This window comes from Rhinatrema bivittatum, chromosome 9, assembly GCF_901001135.1.
Source record: "Rhinatrema bivittatum chromosome 9, aRhiBiv1.1, whole genome shotgun sequence".
Taxonomy (NCBI): Eukaryota; Metazoa; Chordata; class Amphibia; order Gymnophiona; family Rhinatrematidae; genus Rhinatrema; species Rhinatrema bivittatum.
This window is the reverse complement of record NC_042623.1, coordinates 173,686,101-173,699,655: the sequence shown is the minus strand read 5'-3', so window position 1 is coordinate 173,699,655 and position 13,555 is coordinate 173,686,101. Positions and strand designations below refer to the sequence as shown.

Sequence of the window (13,555 nt, the reverse complement as noted above, 5' to 3'; positions counted from 1 at the left end):
GAGAATGCATCAAGATTGCTTTAGGGCGTTTGCCCTTGAAACATTGACTAGATGAGGCTTTCCCAAGTTTATAAGCCCTTAAAGGAGTTACTACCATTCTATGTAATATTAGATATTGCATTTCTCTTAAAATGCCCTAGCGCACAACCAGAATAGGCTGCATAAGTTATGCAGCTAACTCCCCTCCCTCCTGGAAATGCCTTCCACCTTGCCCCCAATTTATGTGGCTAGGATGTAGCCACATACAGTGATGAATATCGCCGTTTTGCCATTTAGACGGAAAACTTTTCAGTTATCTGTTTAAATGGATTTTGAATATTGACCTCTGTCTCTTTCAATCTTAACAATCAGATTGATTTTAAAAAAGTGTTGCTCGTACGAAAAAGCCCACATACGTATGTGGGCCACAATCAAGGTACGCGAACTTTAAGAAGCCACAGAGTACGTGTGTACATAGCCGCACGCGCGTCAAGGATAAGGGGGTGCAAAAGGGGCGGGGCGTGGGTATTGGCATTATGGGATGGGGCCAAGACTTGTGCACGCAAGTCCATATTTTGAAAAGGCTGACCATGGCGTGCACGTCGCTTTGCTATCCACATACATTTTCTGCTGGTCCTGATGAAAAGCAAGTTTGGAGATCTCGAGTTTTAGGGATTTTAGCACAGCACATGAATTCAGGGTCGAGTGGGGGTGGGGGGGGGGGCTTGCAGGATGAAGAACCAGAGGGGTCTTGAACACCTCGCATTGAACTGGGCAAACTGGTGGACTACTTGGAAAAACTGGTTTTTCCCTTGTGCGAGCATGTTTTAAAATCTGCCTGCACATGTGCGTAAAAGCCACTAAAGCCCTAGTGGAAATACGCGTGGGACGTTTGCTCGAGCCGCCTCTTAAGATCACGCGCACACATACGTGCAGGAGGGGTATTTTAAAGGATATATGTGCCCTTGCGCGCGCAATTTAAATTTGCTTGCATGCCGATACGTGCATTTATGGGCACATGAGCATTCCTTTTAAAATTACCCTAAATGACAGCATTTGTAAAATAAGAGTTTCTGTGCCAAAATCATTTTTACCAGTGCCACTCTACCATGCAACGAGACTGGAACAGATTTCCATCCCTCCAACTTGGTAGTAAAATATTTAAGTACGGGTTTAAGGTTACAGTCATACCATATATGCGGATCTTTCAGAATATTAATCCCCAAATATTTGATCACATCTCCAGCCCATTTCAATGGAAAAGCATTCCTATCTGCTTGCAAAGTACCTAAGACATCCAATGCTTCCAACTTCTTTAGCTTCAGCTTGAGAATAGAAAAACAACGAAACTCCTCAAAAATGTTTAATGTCTTTGGAAAAGATGGTCATAACGTGAGAAAGCAACAATGAAATATCATCAGCAAATAATATGGTTTTTAAGGACTTAGTTCCTATGCTTATAACTTCGATATCTGCTGTCATTTCAAGTTTATGAATCAAGGACTCTAATGCCAAAATAAATAACAAAGGAGATAGGGAGAAGCCCTGCCGAGTACCTTTAGACCATTGGAAGGGATAAGAGAGAAAGCCATTCGTGTAGGTTTGAGCAGCTGGATTGAAATTCAGCAGAGCCGTCACGTGCCTATGGCCAAAATGATCATGGTCATAGGCGTCGCTAGCAAAAGGCTCCAACAAGAGCAATGTGACCGACCGCCGGCGGGTCCTCAGCAAAAGAAAAGCAGCGCTGCCGCATTGAAATTGATGGCGTGGACCGCACGGCCTTAGTAAGTGGAAAAGCAGCGCGACCCCACTGGCAACGCTGCTGATTCTGGCAGGGCCGTGCTGCTTTTCACTTACTAAGGCAGCGCTTAACTCGCCAACAATTTCAGTGGGGTGGCGCTGCCGAGGAGGAGGAGGAGGAGCGCGCCCTGCCGAAAGTAGTCCACTGCACCGTGGCCAGATATCATTCCCTTGGCCACGGGGGCTGAAGGAGATTGCTGCTGCCTGCTACGTCAAGGAGGATGTCAGAGAGAAAGAGAGCATGTGTGTAGGCAAGTGAGAGCGAGCATGTGTGCATGTATGTGGGGGAGTGAGAGTGAGCATGTATGTGCACAACTACCCCAGTTACTCTTTGCCTTTTAATCCATGACAATTTCAGGGCATCTGGAAATCAAAAGTTCCAAAGTATGGATACTGGGGATTTTTTTTAAATCCTTATTTTAATTGTTGGGAGTTATTTGATGTGTCTGTTTTGAAATTTTTTATTGATGTTTGGAAGATTTCTATGAGTTTTTAATTATTGAATGTTATTCTATTCATTAATTGTTTTGAATTATTCTTTTTATTGGTATGGTTTACTAATTTTGTTTTATGAGGAATGGTAATGTTTCTGGGTTTTACATTGTTGCAGTACATACAGAATTTGGCTTGTTGCAGTTTCCAGAACAGTTTTTGTCTGTATAGTTCTATTTGTACTGTATGGTCTCTTTATTCTGTATTTGAGCTTCTATCTGTATTTTGCATGTGTGACTGAAGTGCATTATTCTGTTAGTGTGTAGTTTCTATGTAGGGATCTATAGCAGCTTGGATTGTTCAATTTTCCTAATAGGGGGTTTATTACTGTTTTAGGCCTGGTGTAATATTTATAACATTAAATTTCATAGGTAGGGTTGTTGCTGTTTGAGTGGCTCTCTGAGGGTCATGCCCATGCCCAAGATGCATTTGGAGGGATTTCTGGTTGGCACCTCAGTAGTGCATGTAAATATAATATACATATTGTAAGTGATATTTTTACCTCAGAAGACTGTGCTTTGAATGGTCTTTTTAATGTAAAATCTGTTATTATAAATGCATAATTTTTAATTGTGTGTGAGGAGGATATGATGGGGTGGGGGGTGCAAGGCTGTAAAGTTTTCCTAGGGCACCTAATACCCTTGCACTGGCCATGGGTATTGCTGTACAAACATTGAACAGAATCTCCCAACTCGTGGGGTCTTGTGTTGTGTAAAGGGGCAGGGCGCAGATTTTCACTTGGTCATAGGGGCCAAGTTGCCTGGCTACAGCTCTGGAGTACAGGACTAATATAATCATATATGGAACCATGAAAACCATATGCAGTGAGAACAGGTTTTACGAGAGATCAAGAGCTCTATCGAATGCCTTTTCGGCATCTAAATTCTCTGAGACAATTTTCCAGCAGAATCCTTATGTTCTACCATGAACAAAGTCCACTCGGCCTGGCAGAATCAGCTTAGGCGGGATATAGCATAATCTATTGATTAAGAGTTTGGCATGGATTATATCTGGATTCAAAAGTGAAATGGGTCTGTAGGAGCTGATATTTAAAAGGATTATGCCCAGGTTTAGGAAAAATAAATATGAGCATTCTTCAAAAATTCCAGCATATGGCTGATTACAGGCACAGCTTACAAAAAGATTTTTCATAGCAACTGCAATATGATCTCAGAAGCATTTGTAAAGGAAGCCATCTAGGACATTTGGACCTGGTGACTTAAAATTGGGTAGATCTTTTATAACCATCTGGACTTCAGTTGCAGTAATGGGGCATTTAGCTTCTGAAGAAGAGACAGAACGAAGGTTTAAAGCAGTCCAAGTTTTTACAAAGCTGATTACATTTGGGATCAGCAGTATATAATTGTTTATAAAACCTTTGAAATACTTAAACAGATTTCTTTAGCTGTTGTAACCGGTTTCCCCATCTCATCTAAAGTAGCTGTTATCAATTTAGTACCCGACTGCACAAGAATTAAATTAAGCCAGCATTTTATTGGATTTATTTCCATGGAGGTAAAACTTGTGATGTAACAAATGCAAAAACTGACCTGCTCTCTTATGGAGCATATCATTCAAAGCATGTTGCAGTCTCATGTAAGAATCCTTATTTACAGAGGAAGGCATAGCTAAAAATGCATATCTAGCCGTCTTTACTTGTGTAGACGGCACAATAATTTCAGCATCTAGCTTCTTCATTTAGCTAGAACTGGAATTAGAGCCTCTCAGCGCAGAGTTAAACTCTGGAATTCATTGCCAGGGGATGTGGTTTCAGCAGTTAGTGTTACTGGGTTTAAAAAAGATTTGGGTAAGTTCCTAGAGGTTAAATCCATAAAATGCTATTATGGTAATTAATAAGCAATAGTAACTTGTGATCTATCTAATGTTTGAGCACTTGCCAGGTATTGTGACTTGGATTGGCCACTGTTGGAAACAGGATTCATGGACCATTGGTCTGACCCAGTATGGCTTATCTTATGTTCTTTCAATACCACCTCCCAATATAAAATTGGATCTTCTTTGCGTTCATTATGATGATCCTCGTATGCTTTCCATTTTTTGATTAAAAATAATGAGAAATATTTGTCAAACACTAATCCAGGTGGCTTATATTACGATGAGTCATCGGTTCACTGCAGTTGGCAGGGTACTGGACTGTGATCAGAGATGACTACAATTTCAGTGCTGGCTGAAATTATTAAACCAAATAAGGATTCTGAATTCAAGAGATAGTCAATTCTAGTTTCCATGGAGTGAGCTCTAGCTTAATGTGTAAAATCTTGTGATAAAGGATTTAATATATGCTGCGCATCTATCACGACCAATATATCATACAAAAATGGAATTCCCTTAGGAGGACTCATGACCTGTCCCTTTCCTCTAGGAGATATTTCCATTTCTGAATCAGAAAAACAGTTAAAATCCCTTCCCAATAATCACTGGGTAGGGTCTCAGAGAAAGAATCTGTGTCACAAAATGAGTGAAAAACTTTTGATTATATTGGTTGTAGTATATAGGTTTCCCAAATAACTCACCCAAAATAATAATAAATCTTCCCTCCATATCAGAGATAGATTTAATCAGTTTAAGGAAAATCGATTTATGCATCAAAATAGAAACCCCATGACTCTTAGAAGTGCTGTGTGAATAAAATATCTGAGATACCCACTTTCTTCTTGGACAGATGGGTTTCTTGGAGAAATGCAATACTACACTTCAAACGAGCTAGATGGCTAATGACCTTTTCCCATTTAATAGGAGTGCCAAGCCCAGTCACACTACAAGTTATATATTTACCTTACAAAGAGAAACAACATGAACCAACTTAGAAATATGAAAACGAAGGAGTCTACGAATCCCAAATCAAGTCGCAGACTTCCTTCAAACATTTACACTGGTACAAAAAAAAGAACTAGATACTAACTCACTTGTCACTTTGCAAACACCCCTAAACCAATACCCTCCTTCCCTCCCACACCCCCAATCTCCCTTCTACATATCCAGTAGCCCTTTTTCCTACTCCCCACCCAATCATCTTCATCCATAAGACGGTTATTGTTATCTACTGAAAACAGAGGCCAAGAAGAAGCATATGGGTGCCACCCCTCAAGGATAATAATAGCAACCAAAAAAGAGAGAAAAATACACTGTAACAGTGACCAAGGATCTGGAATACATCTTATCTAACAATTATCTGATCAGCAGCAAAGATATATCTATATCTATCTATATATAATCAGGAAAGTCTGTGTCACATGGGCATGGTAAGCTAGCAGAACAACAAAGTTCAAAACAACAACTCATATCTATCTATATATAATCAGGAAAGTCTGTGTCACATGGGCATGGTAAGCTAGCAGAACAACAAAGTTCAAAACAACAACTCATATCTATCTATATATAATCAGGAAAGTCTGTGTCACATGGGCATGGTAAGCTAGCAGAACAACAAAGTTCAAAACAACAACTCATATCTATCTATATATAATCAGGAAAGTCTGTGTCACATGGGCATGGTAAGCTAGCAGAACAACAAAGTTCAAAACAACAACTCATATCTATCTATATATAATCAGGAAAGTCTGTGTCACATGGGCATGGTAAGCTAGCAGAACAACAAAGTTCAAAACAACAACTCATATCTATCTATATATAATCAGGAAAGTCTGTGTCACATGGGCATGGTAAGCTAGCAGAACAACAAAGTTCAAAACAACAACTCATTTTCACATAGTCAAAGGGCCATCACAATACTCGCCAGTTTAGGGAGATTTAGCTCACGCAGCAGCCAATTTTGAAAACCTGTGGCAGTTCGTCATTCGCAATACTTTCCCATATGTCTACGAAGCATAAAATTATTGTGCCTCAAGCTTCCATCTAAAGAGGGGGCCCCAGTGGCCTCCAAAGCTCATGGTCTGCAGTGTCTTTAGATTATGCTGGTCCAATAAAGATACTACAGCCTTTAAAGAATCCTGATCTTCCCAGGACAAACATGTCTGCCAGAGCTGCGACCCTTCAGAAACAGTTGTGCAATTATGCAGAAATCTGAAGCATGGGGTGGTCCTTCACTCAGAGGCTCATGTGAGTTATCCTGTGCTACAGAAACAATAGAGGATGAGTTTACTATTCAGGTGAAATGTGCACCCTTGCCCTTCTCCTGCATGTTCCTTTCACTATGGTTAAGTACCCTCAGCTGTATTTTTGCAACTCAGCCCTCTGGGATGCACACAGTTAAATGAGCATATTGGGACGAGAGGAGTAGGTTAAACTGCGCTAATTCCAAATACCCTAAAAACAAATAAACAAATACACCCAGACCCAGACAACATAAATGCTTAAAAAAAGGCAACTGTCAAACCATCTGACTAGGTGACAGACCTTATACTCAGTTTCAAGGGGAACGGGCATGCTGATTTCCCCTGACAGTATCTGCAGGCTTTCGCACCTGCTTCCTCTGCTGGTATGAGTTTTGTAGAAAATAACGCATGGAGACTCGAAAGCACAACCCACGGGCATTATTTTCTAATCCCAACCAAAACACGCCCCCCCCCATCCCCCCTCTCCAGGAAAGGCCTCAACCCAGGCACGGGCACAACGGAAACCTGGGTGCACTTTTAGCCAGATGGAGCGATGGCAACTGTCAGACTTTTTAAAATTGCCCTGAAAGAGTGAATTGGCTCACCTGAAGTTCATTAGAAACCAGAGGAAAAAAGGACAAAGTTTAGATTGGGAGAGCTCTGGGGACAGAGAAATACCTACAGTACCGGAACGTAAAATCGCTTTGAAGTGAGAAGCGGTATATAAAACAAACAGTCATCTTCTCCCAAAACATTTATGTTCATTAACAGGGCACAACGGCACATTTTTCTCATTATGCCTTCCATCTTCGATGCCCCCCCCTTCCTCCCCAGCAGCAGCAGTAGTGTCACCCCACGAGTGCACCACCACCCTAGCATGCCTGATGGAGGTCCCATGCGGGGACTGAAACTTCAGATTCACGTAAGGAAAAACCAAAGGCTTTAATATGCTTTTCCATATTGCTGGGTGCCTGTTTTGTTTTTTCTTGCTATTTTTCTTCCGTCCCTATCTGTGTTCACATCTAACCTGCATTAAACATCTCAGAGTTTTGTGGCATTTGGCAAACGTTATGAACATTTCGACCTTTGAGGACATGACCTGACAATGCTGTACAATGGCACCAGCGAGAATGTCCATGCAAGAAAACATGAAGGGTTAACATATAAAAGGGTTACATTTAAGTTATGATTTCAGTGCAAATAACATAAAAAAACCAAACACCATGGGGGTCAGTTTTTGGTGGCTAGCTAGCCAGCAAAGTTAGCCAGATAAACATATCCAGCTAGTTTAGCTGGAGTATTCACTGAACAAACCCAGCTATATAGAATTTAGCTGCATAAGTTTATCCATCTAACTTTAGAGCTGCTCTTTGCCAGTCCTAAAGTCAGCCTGCTACATTAGCTGGATAATGCTGAAAATTGCTGTGAACTGAAGTGCACTCAGCCCTGGTCCACCCCTGGCTTATCCGGCTATCTTTTTAGCTGGATAAAAGTTAGCCAGTAAGTCTGGGACAGTCAGACTGATAGGATTTTAAATCGCACAATTTGTATGGGACTTAGCTGAACAAACTGCTTTCAGTAGACCTCCCCCCCCAATAAACCCACAGTAAATGCGTGGGATTACATAGGCCTCTGAAAATTTGTTCGAGGTAAATGGAGCAAATTTTAAAAAAATCAGCCATTTTGTTTTGTATTTATTGATCAGAAACTCACAGCTGGAATTAGTGTTCATTGTATGTCGATACTTTTACACAAGTTAAGTGTAACTTGCCTAGGAGTTTTAGATAGTATAATAAATATTTTAAATAAATAATTTCATTTCAAGTCATTCTCTAGTTTGCTTGAATCTTTATATTACAGAAGATTCTCTCTCTTGCATTACTTGACTATTTGTTAAAACTACCAGATGGCGCCAGATCTCTGGGGGCAGGATGAGCCCATCCTGTTTGGGTCTCACAGCATGCCTGGACATACCCAGTTCTGATGCCCTTAAGAAAAATGGGACTGTGACTCCAAATATCTTTTCCTTTCCTCTTTTTATCCATTTCTGTGTCCTGAGGATTAGGCAGCCATTGCCCCACCATGGCCCCTGTGACTTTTCCTTGGCAGGAAGCTGCAGAAGTTTACTGTTCTCTTCTGTAGCCCCTGGCATCTTGTCTTCCCTTGTAGGTCACCCATCCAGGAACTGACCATATCTGGTCCTGCTGAGATCTAACCAGTTTGGACCTTCGTAGGCTAGTATTTCTGGAGCCCACCCAGGCACTGGCAGTAAACCAGGACTGCTTCAGGCTGCCGCAGATGACCTGGAGCCACCTCTATTGACGGTTGCATGCTGATAGTCTGGAGAAAAATTCAGTGAGCTCATTACTTACTGGAGCTGAAGAGATGAGTTTAATTTGCTCCAGAGCTTCAGACAAGCTGTCTTCAATCTCAGAATCATCTAAAGAAAACAAATCCCCAGCACGAGAGAGATCCTTTTGTCCCAAGACCAAGCCAAAGAGATGATGCATGGCTGAATTTCTGCAAGCCTGCAGTTTGGTCTGAATATATACGGTAATGTACACAGTAGTCAAACAGGATTAGCAGTGCAGAAACCCATAGTTTAATTTCCTGTCCAAATTCTGGAATAATGTTCTGCATATTTTGCTAACTTTTCTGCCATGTTCTGAAAAAAAAAAAAAAAAGCATATTTTATCAACCATAAAAAGTTCAACAACAATATATATATATTTGTTTAAATATGTAACATGTCACTTGAATGTAACCACAAGTTCTACAATAACATTATTTCAGCGGTATTTTGTACATGGAGCCTTTCAGGGGTGGATTCCACCACAACTGGTTTCAGACATAGCAATTGCAAGGATGGAGGATGAACAATATCCTTTACTGCTTCTTGACCATATAAAGAACAGGTGAGGTACAGGTCATTTAGAGCAGCGGCAGAGAATGGACTATAAATGTGTGAATAATTTGAGGTCAAATTTGAACCAGATAACTTTTAGTCTGGCTCAAATTTGAGAAAACAAATTTACAAAAGATTTGACAAAATTTCAATACACCAGTTTGACATTAGACAAATTTGTTTTTCATCCTTGGTAAATCATTCCTTACTATTGCCCAATTCTTTGGCCACTGGAAACTCACAGCATAGTTTCTGACTACCACTGACTACCTATCTGGTTGATTTAGCCTTCCTATGTCATACAGGCCAATACAGTAAAGTGCGCTCCGATGGAGCGCACTGTTAGCCTGCATTTGGCCACGCGTTTTCAACGCACCTTTGGCAGGCGTTAATTTCGGGGAAGTGTACAGAAAAGCAGAAAAAACTGCTTTTCTGTACACCCTCTGACTTAATATCATAGCGAAATTAAGTTGGGAAGCCCCAAAAATTAAAAAAAAAAATTAAAAATCTGTCCACGGCCTGCAGGTTGGAAGACGGACGCTCAATTATGCCGGCATCCGTTTTCTGAACCCGTGGCTGTCAGCGGGTTCAAGAACCGACGCCGGCAAAATTGAGCGTCAGCTGTCAAACCGCTGACAGCCGCCGCTTCTGTCAAAAAGGAGGCGCTAGGGACGCACTAGTGTCCCTAGTGCCTCCTTTTACCGCGGGCCCTCATTTACATACCTGTGCTTTCTGAATCACGCACCCAGAAGAGTGGCCTATGCGTGCCTCTGGAGAGCGGGCGCTCGCCAGCTCTCCCGTGTGTTTTTCTGTATTGGCCTGATTGTGAGGTGGGAAGGAGGAAGAGGGAAGAGATTTTCCAGTCAGTGACTGTGTATACACCTCAGGCCTAAACTAAGCCAGCAGGTCCAATTCTGCTATGTGTTGTCTGAAGTGATTTGGTTTCTGGTCAATACTTGCACAGTTTTATATTTTTGCTCAGTGTCTCACATAATACACACACTTTGAGTGGACTTGTGGGGGAGAAATCATTTTTTCTCATTATTTTGTTAAAGTACCACGACTGTGGGTGGCCTGGTGTAGCGTGGGTCACTGCGATCAAAGGTCACAGAGCTGCATTGTCAGATGTTTTATGAATATACAAAATGCTACCTTCCTGATGCCACTATTGGCTGTGTCAGTGCTTTCCTGCTACTTCTGGTAAGTTGTGCATATGTGGGCAACATGAATGTTATACATGCATTATGAGAAACACATGCATTATGAGAAACAGACCATGCTTGAACATAATGCCAGTGGTGCCCTAACAATCTAGCAGACAGTGTAGCACAACTAATACGGTACTCACTGAAAGATGCTATCAGTATGCCGAGTTGTACTATGAGTTCTGCTGATGCTGTCACTGGCTTTATCATTGTCTGCTACTACCACTGACAGTCAATGTATGGTTGTTGCCACTCTGCCTCCTCATCTCCCTCCTCCACCTCTTTAGAGCTATCTTTAGGATAAAGTGGGGCTTAGTGCAGCAATGAAATGTTGTCCACATTTCATTACCACAGCAGATGTGTCTCTCATCTCCCTGGTTCTTACTTCTCACTCCCTGCTCTCATTCACCTTTCACAGTCCTCTTTGCTGCAGGTGCTCTCTCCAGTTGCTCTCAGGCCCCACCCACACACTTCTCTCACATTCTCCATGCTACCCTTGTTCTCACCTGGGAACGCTCCGGATTTGACCCAGAGATTCCGGAATTCTAATGGAATTTCCGGGTCTCCAGGCCAACACTTATAATCTCTGGCTGATCTGTTGCTGCTGCACTAGCAGGGGTGCCAGGTAGTCATGAAAGAACAAACGCTATTTGCCGAAAAAGCAAGCCCAAAACATGTGAGATTAAAACTACTTTTATTTATTAGAAGAAAATTGGATAAAACATAAGCATTGTCAAGGTAAGTATAAAACATTGATAAGACAGGCGAAGAGAGAATTTGAAATGAAGTTGGCCATAGAGGCAAAAACTCATAATAATAACTTTTTTAAAATATATCCAAAGCAAGAAACCTGTGAGGGAGTCGGTTGGACCATTAGATGACAGAGAGGTTAAAGGGGCTCTTAGGGAAGATAAGGCCATTGCAGAAAGACTAAATGAATTCTTTGCCTCTGTGTTTACTAATGAGGATGTTGGGGAGATACCAGTTCCGGAGATGGTTTACAGGGGTGATGAGAGACGAACTGAACAAAATCACTGTGAACCTGGAAGATGTAGTAGGCCAGATTGACAAACTAAAGAGTAGCAAATCACCTGGACTGGATGGTATGCATTCTAGGGTTCTGAAGGGAACTCAAAAATGAAAATTCTGATCTATTAGTTAAAATTTGTAACTTATCATTAAAATCATCCATTGAACCTGAAGACTGGATGGCCAATGTAACCCCAATATTTAAAAAAGGCTCCAGGGGCGATCCGGGTAACTATAGACCAGTGAGCCTGACTTCAGTGCCGGGAAAAATAGTGGAAACTATTCTCAAGATCAAAATCGTAGAGCATATAGAAAGACATGATTTAATGGGACATAGTCAACATGGATTTACCCAAGGGAAGTCTTGCCTAACAAATCTGCTTCATTTTTTTGAAGGGGTTAATAAATATGTGGATAAAGGTGAACCGGTAGATGTAGTGTATTTGGATTTTCAGAAGGCGTTTGACAAAGTCCCTCATGAGAGGCTTCTACGAAAACTAAAAAGTCATGGGATAGGAGACGATGTCCTTTCGTGCTTAAAAGACAGGAAACAGAGAGTAGGATTAAATGGTCAATTTTCTCAGTGGAAAAGGGTAAACAGTGGAGTGCCTCAGGGATCTGTACTTGGACCGGTGCTTTTCAATATATATATATATTTATTTATTTTATTTATTTATGTTCTTTTCTATACCGAAATATAGCAGGGTGCCTTCATTCCGGTTTACAGTGTAACAAATTCATTACATTGAACAGATATAAATTATAAATTATAATACAATACAATACAAAACAATACAAAGAGCAAAATATATATATATAACATCTCAGCAAGAGCAGAGTATAACGTGTTAGAATGTTACCATATAGGTTTAATTTTGCATAAACTTTGCATAAAAAATTTTGCATAAACTTATTGCACAGAAGTATTAGGGTTCAGGATGAAGGTTGAAATTGGTAAATATAGATCATATCATTCTGTGTATGATTGTCTAAACAACCATGTTTTTAGTTCTTTTTTGAAATTTTTGGAATCTTTGATGGAACTTAGGTATCCTGGGATAGAGTTCCATTCTTTTGGTCCAGCTATAGAGAAGGCTCTATGTCTAGTAGAGGATAGTTTTGCAGATGAGAGAGGAGGAATGAATAGTTGTAATTTGTCAGAAGATCTTGATGAGTGGGGTGATTTGTGGATTGTAATCATGTTGTCCAGGGATGAATTGTTGTCATTGTAAATTTCATTATGTAGAATGGTTAAGGATTTGTATTTAATTCTTTGTGAAATAGGTAGCCAATGAAGGTTTTTTAGGGTTGGGGAGATGTGATCAAACTTCTTTTTTTCCGGTTAGTACTCGTGCAGCAGCATTTTGAAGTAATTGTAGTGGTTTTAGTGAGGATTTAGGTAGTCCTAAGAGAATTGCGTTGCAATAATCTAGACTTGAGAAAATGAGGGTCTGAAGAATTGTTCTGAAGTCATTCGGGTACAGTAATGGTTTGAGATGTTTTAGGATCTGGAGTTTATGAAAGCCTTATCTCGTTTTTATAGCAATGCAGTTTTTTAGGCTCAGGTCATAATCAATCCAGATGCCAAGATCCTTTATTGGATTTTTCATTTGTAAGTTGGAGTTGTCAATTTGAATGTATGGGATTTGAGAGGAAAGAGTAGGGAAGTTTCTTATTATTAGGATCCATTCGGTTTTGTTCATATTTAAACATAGTTTTAGTTGGTTGAGGAAAGTTTTGATTGAGTTGAGGTATTTTACTGTGAGGTTTATAGCTTCTTCAATTGTAGATGTAATGGGGATGAGTAATTGAATATCATCAGCATAAAGAAAGAACGTGATGCCAAGATTGGAGATAAAGTTACAGAGTGGTAGAAGATAAATATTAAAAAGTATGGCAGATAAGGCAGATCCTTGTGGTACTCCTGTATCTAGAGGGTAGGGATCAGAAGAGACGTTATTAAAGGTGACTTTGAAGAATCTTCCTTTTAGAAATGAAGTAAACCAATTAAGGGTATTTCCAGTAAGGCCTATGTTGGTGAGGCTTGATATTAGTAAATTGTGATCCAC

General features: G+C 40.6%; 1 protein-coding gene across 15 annotated transcripts in view; it reads right to left on the bottom strand.

Moving 5' to 3' along the window:
- Positions 1–13,555, bottom strand: part of VEPH1 (ventricular zone expressed PH domain containing 1) — a 371,196-nt gene that overhangs the window by 322,761 nt on the left and 34,880 nt on the right. For all 15 annotated transcript variants that reach the window (XR_003858578.1, XR_003858581.1, XR_003858577.1 and 12 more), the window contains one exon: positions 8,720–9,012. Coding sequence is in view for 9 of the 15 variants with exons in the window: in XM_029615395.1 (XP_029471255.1) it covers positions 8,720–8,857 (138 nt within the window). In the remaining 6 variants the exon portion in view is untranslated. The remainder of the gene's footprint in view (positions 1–8,719; positions 9,013–13,555) is intronic.